This window comes from Marmota monax, unplaced genomic scaffold (genome assembly GCF_021218885.2).
Source record: "Marmota monax isolate L192 unplaced genomic scaffold, Marmota_monax_Labrador192_F-V1.1 WCK01_AAM20220418_F8-fsc00013, whole genome shotgun sequence".
In the NCBI taxonomy this organism is placed as follows: domain Eukaryota; kingdom Metazoa; phylum Chordata; class Mammalia; order Rodentia; family Sciuridae; genus Marmota; species Marmota monax.
The window spans coordinates 10,041,376-10,055,405 of record NW_026692202.1 but is presented as its reverse complement, the minus strand read 5'-3'; the positions used below and the strand labels follow the sequence as shown (position 1 = coordinate 10,055,405).

Here is a 14,030-nt window from a genome sequence, read left to right as displayed (position 1 = left end):
ATAGGCCTGGAGTTGTAGTTCAGTGGTTCAGCATTTGCCTGGCATGTGTGAGGCACTGGGTTCAATTCTCAGAACCGCTTACAAATAAATAAATAAATAAATAAATAAAATTAAGGTCTACTGACAACTAAAAAAAAAATTTTTTTAAATGTGGAAATCTCTCATGAAATGGTAGTTTCTAATATTTTTTTCAGCAAGCAAATCTTTTTCATAGAAAATATTTTTCTTCCAATTCTGTAAACATTTTTTTGGGGGAGAGGGTAAACCTTATCAACTGTTTCTCCCTTTATTTTGGTTTGTTTTTTATAAAAAAAAAAATTATTAGTAATTATTGGATATCTGTTATCCAGATATTAAGGAGTCATTTTTAAATCCCAACCCCAGAATCCTAAGTTAATGCAGAAAATAGGTCTCTTCTGTCCTCCACATATTGAAATAAGTGATGAGAAATGAAGCCTATACTACAGCTTAGAGCATAGGCCACTAAAATCAATGAAGCAGCTCACTGAAGTATAGAGGCATGAGGAAAAGGAAAAGGCAGAAGAGACCAACAGTATTCAAACCTACCAGTGAATACAAAGGCAAATGAAAAAAGTCAACACTTTAGAAACAGTACACAGAGGAAGCCTGATATGGATCCTCGCTGGGTTTGTAGACAGAACCGTCTGCCTCTTATTTATGTCTGGAATTCCAATTAGAACCTAAAATGGGCACGTTTTAGACTCTCATTATATCTGTTGCAAATAGATAGTTTCACAGTGATTTTTGTATGTTAGGTATATGCATTCACAGTTATTTTTAAGAAATTTAAAATCAAAGAATAATCAAATCCAAGCCTCACTCCATCTTTTCAGATAAGGTAGTTAACTCTGATTTTTACATTTATAAAACTTAGTCCCAGACAGGTTAAACGACTTACTTACAGTCACAGTGATAATTTTCTGATTACAAATCCATTGTCATTTTACCACTTAAATCCTCACCCATTATTTATGTACAATGAGATTAATTATAAAAAATAGTGGGGCAAAATTTTTGTAGATATGGGCATTGGCAACCCCAAACAAATATGATTCCTCAAAGTATTTCCCTAACATTCTTAATAAATATCGCCCTAATGCCTTTTAGCTTTTTAACATGAAAACAGAATAGTTGGGAAAAATAAACTATAGATTATAACTATATATAAATATAAAATACACATTATTCACTTGGAAAAATACTCTCAGAAAATTATATTTTAATCGCAAAAAAACCCCAATATTTTAAAAACCATAACATGCAAATAATTTACATGTCTGTGTACCACATTTATTTGTCAGTTTTCAAAACATCTGGGATGGCATACCAAAGTAAACAATGTTCATAAGACCATCTGGACAGAACTGCAGGCAAAAAAAAAGCATAAACATATGGAAAAACAGATTTTCCCCTTCCTTTCAGCAGTAAGGGATGACAAATGTCAAACTTAGATATATCCACGCTTCACTGTGCGATGCTTTTCAGCACCACCTGGCTCTCCATGCATAGCCACCAAATATGGACAGCACTGCCAGAAAGAACATATCCACAGGGCAATGGCAATAAAAACAGTTTATTTCATGGTTAAATAGCCTCTTCACACAAGTGGCAAGGGTCTGTTTGTTGACTTTTACATTAAGTCTATGAGAAAATATTTAAGATTAATCTTATTAGACTTGAATATTAAACAAATCAGTTAATTTAACTAACTAGAAAACAGAATAACATTTTCTAAGATACTAAAATACTTGTAAAAATGCCTTTTTTAACAAGTATTTTATTTAAAGTAAAAGCGCAAGTTTTTTAAACTTTACCAATAGCACAGTTATAATATATAACAATTTAAATTAAATTGATTCACAAATGTCCATTGTGTTCAGGTACTATATAAACCATTACATTTATATGCTTATGGTTTATGACTGAAGTAAAAGGAATTGATACATAATAGAGAGATGTTAAGCATTAAATTTATAACAATATTTCAGCAAAACTTCTAGAAACTAAGAATATATATTTGTATATATGTTCATTAAAAAATGCCCAGAGTTAACAGTCTAGTTTAAAATAGGGGTTCTGAATCAGACTTTTAATATTTGACATACATGAAGGTATATGTTTTAATAAGAAGCAATTAATAATTTCTAAGAATGATTCTGATTATTTTGTTTGTAGAGACAAAAAAGCTTTCTCCATCTGGCAGTGCAAATATTTTAGATCATTTTCACTTTTAAGAACTCTCTTCTTCCTTTTATAAATATAGAATCAAATACCTTAAGACTAAACTTCTAGATGTTTTGAAGTATGGTATAATTAAATGGACAAAGCTGCTACAACACCAACAAGTAAGACAAACTATACAAAATTTTGATTATCATTTCATTTGTTCAATCATCACCTATGAAAAAGTGGTGCCCATAATTAGAAAGAGTAATCACAGAAAATTTCAATGTTATTTTATTTGAAAGGATTTAATCTACTTAACCTTCCTTATTACTTCTATATTACCAACACTGTATTCTGATATTCCTTTTCCTAATAGAATAATATAGACCCAGAAGGCAAAGTACACTGAGAGAAAACTTGGGAGACTGGGGGGGGGGGGGCCTGAATTGATTCCAAGGCCTATGAAAGTGCTCTCCCACTGTGCTACACCCTCTGCTCTCCAGCTAAATTTCTTAAAGTCCTTTTACATTTCTGTAGTTTACCTTAAAGCCTATAATCTGAGTGTCAAAGAACAGCTGCTTAATTGAATAGACCCATAGGTTTTGTACATACCTCAGGTCTTGCAAGACAGAAAACTGTCTGAAGTACCAACAAAGTAAAACAAACAAACAACAACAACAAAAACAAACAAACAAAAAAACTGGTAATCTTAGATAAAATTCAAATTTTTCTAGCATAAAAATAATTTAAACGCTTAAAGACCATACAACTGTCATTTTTAGAAACCAAGTTTAAGGTTATTAAATGAATAATAAATATATTTTGAAAAGTCTTTGGGCTGAGGTGTAGCTTGATGACAAAGCACTTGCACAAGAGAGGCCCAGGGTTAGAGCCCCAGCAAAAATAACAATAACAAAATGATAATAATAAGGTCCCAGAAAATTTTAAGTCACTATTCTTTATAATCTTAGAGAGCAAAAAGACTTTCAAAGCATGACCCTAAAAGCTAAAAACATATATAGGAAAGACTGATGGGCCTTGGAATAATGACATTAAAAACTTCATTATGATAAAACTGAACTAAATGATAAAGTTAAATACAGGAAAATGGGCACTCTTGTTAATTATATCCTTCACATAATCTTTAACAACAGTAATCAAAATTTAACCTAGGTTTATAATTTGGTCAAAAAAATTTTTTTTTAAATTTAACCTTATAAAACGGAAGAGCAAGTACACAAAGATGCAGTTTTGTTTAGCATGGGAGAAACTGAAAATAATCAATAGTGGGCTTGTTGCCAAGTAATATTAAATTGATCTCTTTTCTCGAAGGAGTATTTGTAAACTGCCTTAAAATAGAAGAGTACGTTTCATTCCTTCTTTTTCCCCTTTTGGCAAGGAAGAAGTAAACTTATTTTGCAGTTCACTTATTTAGAGTAAGAGTGTGATATAATTACCACCTCTGATAACTATCCTCATTTTAGAAAGGATGATAAAATAGGAATACAGCTGGTTAGTGTCAAAATTCAAACACAAGCAGCATGGCTTCAGAATTTATACACCGACAATTTGATCTCCTATTTGTTATGAACCTGTATGCTACAATAAAGAATAGATAAGGTTTATAATTGTGTAACAGTTAAGACACCAGTGAAATGGCTAATTGTGGTTATGAAAGAAAAGGCCATTAATCTCAAGCAAAAACTGGATGTAATGAATTGCTTGATGTCTTTGGTATTTGTATTCAAAGCTATATCAGTTATAGTTTATAGCAGACTGATTCAATCATTCCTCAAAAGAATTAAGCTACTGCCCTAGGAATCCACTGTAAGCAGTTAACCTCCTCATGTATCTGGAAGGGTACTAGGTATGGGTCATATTTGGAGAACTGAGAAAATGGCTACTCAAGTAATTTTCTGTGTTATGTGGTTTGGATGAGGAACCTTGCATTTAAATCCCTTCACATAAAAATAAGCTTTTTAAAGACATACACCATCTTTTTTGCCTCAATTCCTTATATATACAGAAATAACTATTTTTTTTGTGCTCATTTCTGATTTATTTGTTTGTTTACTGTGTGGTGGTGGGGATTGAACCTGGGGCTTCACACATGCTAGGCAAAAACTACCACTGATCTACATGCCCAGCTCATTTTTTAAAATACAAATTTCTTAAGAGCACAACCATCACTTTATAGAAGACCAAATTATAACCTTTTAAAGAAAAGGATTAAACCACATTCAAATTGTTGCTATAAAAGGTCACAGTATTATTTATCCTTAGATACAGTTTCAGATCCCAAGTATACCATTTACTGTCAGTTTTTTAAAAAATACAGAAATCTTTTACTTTATAAAACAAAAGTACCAATATATTTCATGCCTTTTGTATACCAGGAGCATTAACAAATGAATTAAACAAAATAGATTTCATTTTCTTGTTAAAAATGGCCTCACACCAGTATTAAAATATAAGTCAAATTTACTGATATAGGCTGGGCATGGTGGCACATGCCTGTAACCCCAGCTACTCAGGAAGCTGAGGCAGGAGATCTCGAGTTCAAAGCCAGTCTCAGCGACTCAGCAAAGCCCTAATCAACTTAGACCCTGTATCTAAATAAAATATAAAAAAGGACTGGGGATGTGGCTCAGTGGTTAAGCGCCCCTGGGTCCAATCCCTGGTGCCCCTCTCCCCCCACAAAAAATACTGATTTAGAAAAAAATGTGAATTGTCACTCACATGTCTAGTTCACAAAAAGCAAACCAATATTCAACAATATTATTCCATCCAGAATTCCTGCATTTTATAAGCATTAATAGAATACTTCAGTTTACAAGACTACTGAAATAGCACATCTCTTAAGCCTTTCAGAGAACATGGCTCACTTTAAAAAAAAAAAAAAAAATGTTTTTTGAGCAGGTTTTAGGTTCACAGCAAAATCAAACCAATGTGCCCCGTCCTCACACATGCACATCCTTCCCCATTATCAATATCCCACAACAGTTCCTTTGTTAAAAATTATCAACTTATACTGACAGATCATTATCACTCAAAGTTCATTCTAGATGGTGTACATTCTAAATGTACAAAATGACATGTAACCATCTTTATAGAATCATACAGAATTGTTTCCCTGCCCTAAAAATTCTCCATCCCTTGCCTTTCATGATTTCTACCTTTCTGACCTCTAATAACCACTTATCTTTTTACTCTTTTTTCTTTCTTTCTTTCTTTTTTGTCTACTTTTTAGTAATATGTATTTCTGGTTTGTATCAAAAGAACATTTATTTGCTCTTCTTAAATCTTGTGTAACATACAACCTTTTAAATCTTGTATTATGTATAAACTTTATATTATGTATATGGGGTGGGGGACTGAAGGAAGGGTTTGTCTTTTTTTTTTAAGCAAATTCTAACATCAGATGTGAAATCTACACAGCTGTAAGCATTCTTCTGGGAACCTGCACTGGGGTTCATCTCAACTGCTTAATGCAATTACCTAAACCAGCCATGTAGTATTAATGTAATTTGCCCATTTCAACAGCTGAAAAGGAGTTTAATTTTTAAAAGAAAAAACTTGCTTCCCCACAATTCCCCTACCTTAAACTACACAATAATAAGCTTACCTGTTTATTCTCAAAACCTAACTCCCAGTTACCTATTAACTTAAAATATTTATGTAGTCATGATAAATTAATATTAACATAATTAACGGGCAGATATATGCCTACATTCCTATCTATCTATATACTATAATTCAAATGATCTGTTTAAAATACAAAACTGACCATCAGCTTCTCCACTTAAAATCTAACAGCAGTTCCTCACTGCCCTCAAGGCAAACTCTAAACTGACCAGGTCCTTAAACATCTGTTCCTACTTACATTTTGAATCTCACCTCTCACCATTCTCCTAATTCTATAAAACACAACCTCTCAGCTCTATAGAATTCCCTGAACCAATTAAGTTCCTTCATCAAGGCTATTTCCTCTGCCTGAAACATATCTGTTTTCCCCTTTTTGTCTAGATAATTTCTAGATATCCTTCACCTTTTGGCTTAGAAGGTTATGCCTCTAAATAAAATTGTTCTGGCTTTTTTAGTCTGGGTTAGATAGAATTCCAAAGTGTTCCCATTAGTTGCCTCTATTTACTCCACCATAGCATTATTTAAACAAGCAACAACTAAGTATGATTTGTCTATATCCCTCACTAGACTGAAAGATCAGCAATTACAAGAACTGGGAAATAGGTCTGTTTCATACACTGCTGCTTCTGCAAAATTTACTATGTCATGTGGCATGAGGTGGAAACTCAAATATATTAAAAGACTGAATAAATCAGATAATTTGGGTTTGGTTGGGGGTGAACGTACAAAGCTTACCTATCAGTTTTTACCCTCAGTAAAAACTGTTTAACATTCCAGTTCAGTTTAATTCAGCAAGTATTTACTATCTAGTCACTTGAGAAACAAAAACATAAGCCATATTTATCCTTAAGGAATGGACAGAAAATAAGACACATATGTACAAGAAAGCTAAACAGCATAAACAATGTGTTAACTAGATTCTGAAGTGTGCTGTATACACATAGTGTCTCAAAGAAGAGAACACTGTCCCAATCCTTTCCTCAAGAAGGATTCTGAGTGTTAGTAAATAAATAATGCTAAAGATGGAAAATATAGACAAATGTTAGGTCAGCAGTTCTCAAATGGGTAGGAAGACACCCTTTTCCTTTCAGGGGTCCTTAAGGTCAAAATACTTTTCCTTAATAAATCTAAGGTGTTATTTGCTTCTTAAAACCTTCACTCACTCTCAATTGTACAATGCAGGTTTCAGAGACTTACAGGACATACAATATCACAATGACTGAATCAAAAGCGAATGAGAATCTAGTTGTTTTTTAATAAGCTAGCCACTGAAGATATTTGTAAAAATATTTCTTTTTTTCATTTTGAAAATATCTTTCCTAAAAATATGTTTGTGTTAGCATGTCATGGAATTATTTTTCAGTGAATATTCATGTTTTTGTTTTACAAGCACAGAAATTTCTCTATTGACAAATTTTCAATTTACAAACTTTCAGTTTCCGATTATAAAAATCCGAATATTTGATGGTTAAAAAAAAACCGTTTTTAACTTCTATCATGATAAACATTGACAGATATAACCTACATAACAAAAATTCTTTGAATTATCAGTAATTTTTTAAGAGCCTCAAGTGGTACTGAGAGCAAAATTTAATGATTCCATAAGCTACTTATTTTTAGAGATGGTTGGGGTACTAGCCCAGATTGTGTGTGTAGATAAGCTATAGTAGACATATTCTAAATGGAATTAGTGCAGGCACTAAATAACATAAAAATATGTGTAAGGTACAGATACAGGCTTTCTTCCACCTTAGTTATTTTTACTTAGTGCAAAAATATAAAAATAATATTTTAAAAATCATTGTTACTCTCCCACCCAGATATAATATTAGTTTCACATTCCTTTGAATTATGACATATAGGCATTTTTACATCTCTAGAGTCTTCGCAATCATCACTTAAAAATAACTACAAAATCATATCAGTATTCTTACAAGCCTAGATAGCAACATTCATATTTGATTTTCAAAGTATTTATTAAAAAAAAAAACTTTGTATCCAAATATGGCGGATTACTAACCCTCAAAACTTCTAAACTGCCAACCAAGAAATCCTATTTAAATCAAACTTGCCTGAGAGATTCTGTAGCTTGATCCAAAAAGTTGAAAACATTTTGCTCTAGAACTTCTGGAAACTGAACTCCCAACTAAGTATCACTCTACCTCTGAATGCCTTCAAACTTCCTCAAGCGCTATTTACCAGGTGCTACTCATGGTTCCACAAACACAATTAAGCCTTCCATTAGTGTTTCCCACCACCTAAAGTGATTTATTCTCCTCTGCCCAAAATTCATCCTTTGAGGGTCAGCTTGAAAGCCAGCTCACTTGTAATTCCTTTCCTTTTCAACTGAACATTATGTGCATCTTTGAATATCTGAAGAGCTTTGAATATCAACCAACTTCATTTTCTAAAGTATTAAATGTTTTCACCAGCTGGAGATGGTGACACATGCATGTAATCCCAAAGGCTTGGAAGGCTGAAGCAAGAGGATCATAAATTGGAGACCACCCTGAGCAACTTAGTGAGACCCTGACTCAAAATAAAAAAGAGTCGGGAATGGAGCTCAGGGGTAGAATGCTTGCCTCGCATGGTTACGGTGCTGGGTTCAATCACCAGTACCACAAAAAATAAAATAATAAGATATCTTTCACTACATTTTGCTGATCCTTTGTTAGAGAAGAAATGGATTTATGACTGGCATGCCTGAGCAAAAGGAAAAATCCAATGAGTGTTTGTTGAATTTAGTTAACAAATGCGTGGTAAAATTCATCATTTCTTTTGTTGTCCAAGAGCCTGAGTTTACTTCTAGTTTCTCCAATTTCTTCACCATTACTGTTTCATTACGGTGATACATAGCTTTTCAACTGAACATTTTTTGCTCTAGAACTTCTGGAAACTGAACTCCCAACTAAGTATCACTCTACTTCTGAACTTTTCAACAAAAACAATTGTATTATCGGAGATACACAGGAGATATAACTGGCAACAATATTTTTCCTTTTGGGCAACCATATTTCTACATAACTTTTCAGTTTCAGTTCAGTTTACTTCAAAGGGATCTCACGCTTACCATGTTCACTCACTCCCCCTTACCTAATTGCTCAATCAAAATCCCTAGGTTTGGATTTAATTCTCACTTTCCCTCATTCACTATATCTAACCCACCCACTTTCCACCACAGCTTCTACTAGTCTTTCGTTTGCCCTATTACATAGCCTCCTTTAACCTTCTTAATGATCTCCCCACCTGTTATGGTTTGGATATGAGGTGTCCCCCAAAAGCTCACAGGTAAGAACAATGCAAGAGGTTTAGAGGAGAAATGATAGGGTCATAGCCTTTACCTAATTAGTGAATTAATCCCTGATGGGATTAACGGGGTGGTAACTGAAGACAGGTGGGGTGTGGCTGAAGAAAGTAGTTTATTGGGGGTGTGGCTAGGGGGTATATATCTTGTATCTAAAGAGTAGAGATCTCTCTTTGCTTTCTAACCATCACATGAACTGCTTCCCTCTACTACACCCTTCTGCCATGGTGTTCTGCCTCACCTCCAGCCCCGAGGAATGGAGCCAGGCTTCTATGCACTAAGACCTCTGAAATCTTGAGCCCCTAAATAAACTTTTCCTCCTCTACGGTTGTTTTGGTCCAGTCTTTAAGTCACAGCAATGAAAAAGCTGACTGAAACACCACGCAGCCCCACTCAACCCCTTATAGTCTATCTCCATAGAGTAATCAGTTATCTTTACTTTTCTGGTAAGAGGAGGATTGAACCAGAGGCACTCTAACACTGAACTACATACCCAGCCGATTTCATTTTGAGACAGAGTCATGCTAAGTCTGCTGAGGCTAGCCTTAAACTTATGATCCTCCTGCCACCACATGTGGGTTTTTTTTAATGTAGCTGAGTGGGGGAAAGGGGGAGTGAAATGACTGTAATACTTCCCTGCTTAGAATACTTTAATAACTTATATTATACTTTCAAATAAATATTCTTCATCATGGAATTCCTAACAGTATGACCAGACCCCCTACCTCATAACTTCAACTCATTCTATTCTCTCCCAATAAACTACATTTCAGTCACATTGGTCTCTCCTGATCATTGTGACTAGTGGATTACTTACTACATGTCTCTGCAACCTTTTCATTGCAGCTTTACCAGAAGTTATATATTTGCTTATTTTTTGTTTCCCTCACTATACTCTAAACCCCAAGATTGGAAAATAAGACTATTTTTCTTTCACTACTAAATGCTTAATAAGTATAATGCCTGGCATGTTGGAGGCACTATTTTCAGATGAAAAAAAAAAAAAAACTGGTTCCCTAAATACTTTATTTATTTATTTATTTATTTTTTAGTTATAGATGGACAGAATATCTTTATCTATCTATCTATCTATCTATCTATCTATCTATCTATTTATTTATTTCTATGAGGTGCTGAGGATCAAATCCAGTGCCTCACATGTGCTAGGCAAACACCCTACCACTGAACCATAGTCCCAACCCCAGACCCAATGTTCTTAATTTATATGAACTTGTATATTAATTTTATGTTAGGTAACAGTAATATAAGTAACAAAGTATATGCTAATACATTATTGGCAGGTCTTTGTTCCAGTTTCCTGGCAAGTACCCTTTAAATCCTTGGAATTTCCAACAGTGAAAAGGGTGCTTGTTATTCATGGGGGGGCTGGGGGGGGGAACCCCGCCTGGGACTGCAGTTAATGGTTTATGTTAACAGAGTGACTCATTAAAGTCACCCGGACAGTTTATGCTAAAGAGATGACTCAGAATGGGGCCTGTCCCTGCCAGAAAAAAATGGAACATGATTAGCTAGCTGGCTGGGGTACAAGATATTGAATTAAATCAAAGTGGCCAGTGACTCAATCAATTATGCCTAAATAATGAAATCGCAGAAAACTTAACACCAAAGCTCCAGTGATTTTTCCTTGGTTAACAAAATTCTGCACATTGTTACAGAAGTGGATTTGGGGGTGTGTGTATGTGGAGAGAGGCGGAATCCTCATTCTTTGTAGAGCGGACAGAGAAGCTTCATATTTGTGACCCTCCAAAACCTTGGCCTAAGTCTCATTTGGCTGAAATTTTTTTGCTATAATAAAACTGCAGTTACAAGTATTCAATCTTAAGAACTAGTGCAAAACCCCCCAATTTGTAGCTAGTTAGAAATGCAATGACCTGGAAACCCTTGAGCTTTCTAGTGTCTGAAGTGAGGACAGTCTTATGGGTAACTTGAGCCTCTAGCTAAAGTCTAGCCTAACTCTAGATGGTTTGTATCAGAAATGCACTGCAATTACATAGCAAATAATAAGATACCATTTCATAAGTGTGTATCAAGCACTATGAAAGTGTTTTTATACATTATTTCTAGATCTTTACCAAATATTATCTCTAGGCTTCAAAACAACCCCATAAAACAGAATTATCATTCTAATCTTGTAGTAAGAAAACTAAAGAGTAAAAGCCACAGAATCAATAAGTTGAGGAGCCCGAACTCAGGACTGTCTGATTTAAAAACCCATGATAAGCCTTTCAGATTGGTTATATAAACACATCACAAGATAACATTATAAGAGCTGGGAATGTAGCTCAGAGGTAAAGTGCTTGCCTAGCATGCATGAGGCCCCGAGTTCAATCCCTAGTTTAAAAAAAAAAAAAAAAAGTAACATTATGAGCTTGCCATGTGTGACATGCATGACATAACATCTTTACTCAAATTATAGGCTGAGATGTCACAGTGAAATCTTATGGTATCTTTATGAATTTACAAACTTTTTATATGAAATATGAAATATCATATTTTAATACACATTCCTTTAGGAATTGCTTAACTTACTTGTTTGTGTTTTAGAAACATGTTTCTGGAGAAAATCAACTATCTGAGCCAAAACCTTCTTATTACAATGCGTTGATAATTTTTCATCACACTCATAACACCTGAAAAAATAATAAAATTTAAGCAAATATTATGCACATTAATAACTTTAATAATTTTGCACATTAGATAACACACTTGTCTTTAAATTACCTAAGAGGAATACAAAGGGGAAAGCATTAGGTAAGTCTAGAGACAGGGAATAGTTTATACAGAGCCTCTGAGTTGACATAAAAGTTTTGTAGAGACAGGGTATAGCTCATTGAAAGACAGCTTGCTTAGTATGCTCAAGAATCCTTGAGTTCAATCCCCTGTACTTCAGGGAAATAAAAAAAAAAAAAGTCTGATAGTTTTCCTTAAGTGTAATAGAATGTTATGAGGATGTTTTAAGTAGGATAGTAATAAGACCTAATTTATATTTATAAATATAAATATAACGATATAACCCATTATGTTTATAAAAGTTTCAAACACATATTCTTATGTGATCATTGGATCCATGAAGATAAAGGAAACAGGTACAAAGAAAAAACATCTTAAGAGGCTGGGGATATAGCTCACTTGGTAGCATGTACAAGGCAAAAATATAAATAAATATAATATAAAATATTTACATAATTAAAATACAAATATAAATAAATAAATATATTCACTTCAACTAATGTGATAAACTAAATTGAAAGGTAATGGGAACAGCAAGATCAGCATAGTAATGTGAATCTGGAAAGAAATGAACATACTTAATTATATTTTCAGGTAGAAACAGTAATGAATTAGACATAAAGGATGCAGGAGAGGTTAAGTATCAAAATAACTATCATAGGAAGGGAGGAGCAGGCAAGGTGTGTTAGTGATTCTCGACTTGAACCAATTGTGCACCCTAGGAGATATTTTCCAATGTTTAGTAAGAGACATTTTTTGGTTATCTCTGGATATAAGAAAGACAAAACTTTTTAAATTTAGGGCTTATTCAGAGGTAAGAAATTAGGAAAGAGATTTTTTAAAGCACATTACATTTCAGAAAACTATTCTCAATTAAGTTTCTTTATTAGTGCCTAAAGCATTAAGATGTTTCTTCTTTTTTTTTTTTTTTTTTTTTTGGTGGTGCTAGGGATTGAACCCAGGGCCTTGTGCATGCTAGGCAAGCATTCTACCAATTGAGCTATATCCCCAGCCCCTTAAGATGTTTTTTTTCTTTATATTGCCCTTACCTGTTTCCTTTATCTTCATGGATCCAATGATCAAATAAGAATATGTGTTTGAAACTGTTTTATAAACATGATGGGTTTTACCAAACACTACCTTACATATTCAATCTTGTCTCTTTAATTATTAGTGGTCCTGAGATTATTAATGGCTATAAGCTAGATTTGGGTTTCTTTTATAAAAAGCATTCAAAATTCAGTTTTTACTGAGTTCCCACTCTATTACTAGAAAGAAAAAAGAAGTCACAGAAAACATTCCTAAAAACATTATCTTTCAATAAACCATGGAGGAATTTAAACAATTTAATTACAATACAAAACTTACATTTTAATAGGTACCCAATATTTATTCATTTAACTATTGTCAAAAATAACAAAATATATGGAGCTGGGTTTGGTGGCACACACCTGTAATCCCAGTGACTTGGGAGGCTAAGGCAGGAGGACTGCAAGTTCAAAGGAAGCCTCAGCAACTTAATGAGGCCCCAAGCAATACAGCAAATCCCTGTCTCTAACTAAAAAACAAAAAAGGGATAGGGGTGTGGCTCCGTGGTTAAGTGCCCCTGGGTTCAATTCCTGGTGCCCAAAATAAATAACAAAATGTAAAATATTTTCATTTTCCAAATAATAAAATATAAAGAAATTTTTACTGTTATTGTGATTTGTTTTACTTGCTATAGAATATACTAACTTTGAAAGTATTAAAAAAAAAAAAAAAAGCAAGTAAATAAAGCCAACATGGGCTGGGTGTGGTGACACACACCTATAATCCAACAAATCTGGAGACTGAGGGAGGAGGATCAATCCCAGTAATTCTGGAGGTTGAGGGAGGAGGATCACAAGTTCTAAGCCAGCCTCAGCAACTTAGTAGTGCTCTAAGCAACTTTGTAAGACCCTGAATCAAAATAAAAAATAAAAAGGACTGGATTGGTGACTCAGTGGTAAAGCACCCTGGGTTAAATCCCCAGTACAAAAAAAATAAAAAGTCAAGATGATATGGTGAATTTGGAGAAAAGAGAGAGCTCAGAATAATTTAATTCTAGTTTCCACTAAAAATAACCCCCCAAATTTTAATTGAGCACCTACTATATACCAGAGTC

General features: G+C 33.8%; 1 protein-coding gene across 5 annotated transcripts in view; it reads right to left on the bottom strand.

The window, feature by feature from the left end:
* Usp45 (ubiquitin specific peptidase 45) overlaps positions 1–14,030 on the bottom strand; it is an 81,379-nt gene that overhangs the window by 50,519 nt on the left and 16,830 nt on the right. For all 5 annotated transcript variants that reach the window (XR_009225799.1, XR_009225797.1, XR_009225798.1 and 2 more), the window contains exon 5: positions 11,687–11,787. Coding sequence is in view for 2 of the 5 variants with exons in the window: in XM_046430939.2 (XP_046286895.1) it covers positions 11,687–11,787 (101 nt within the window). In the remaining 3 variants the exon portion in view is untranslated. The remainder of the gene's footprint in view (positions 1–11,686; positions 11,788–14,030) is intronic.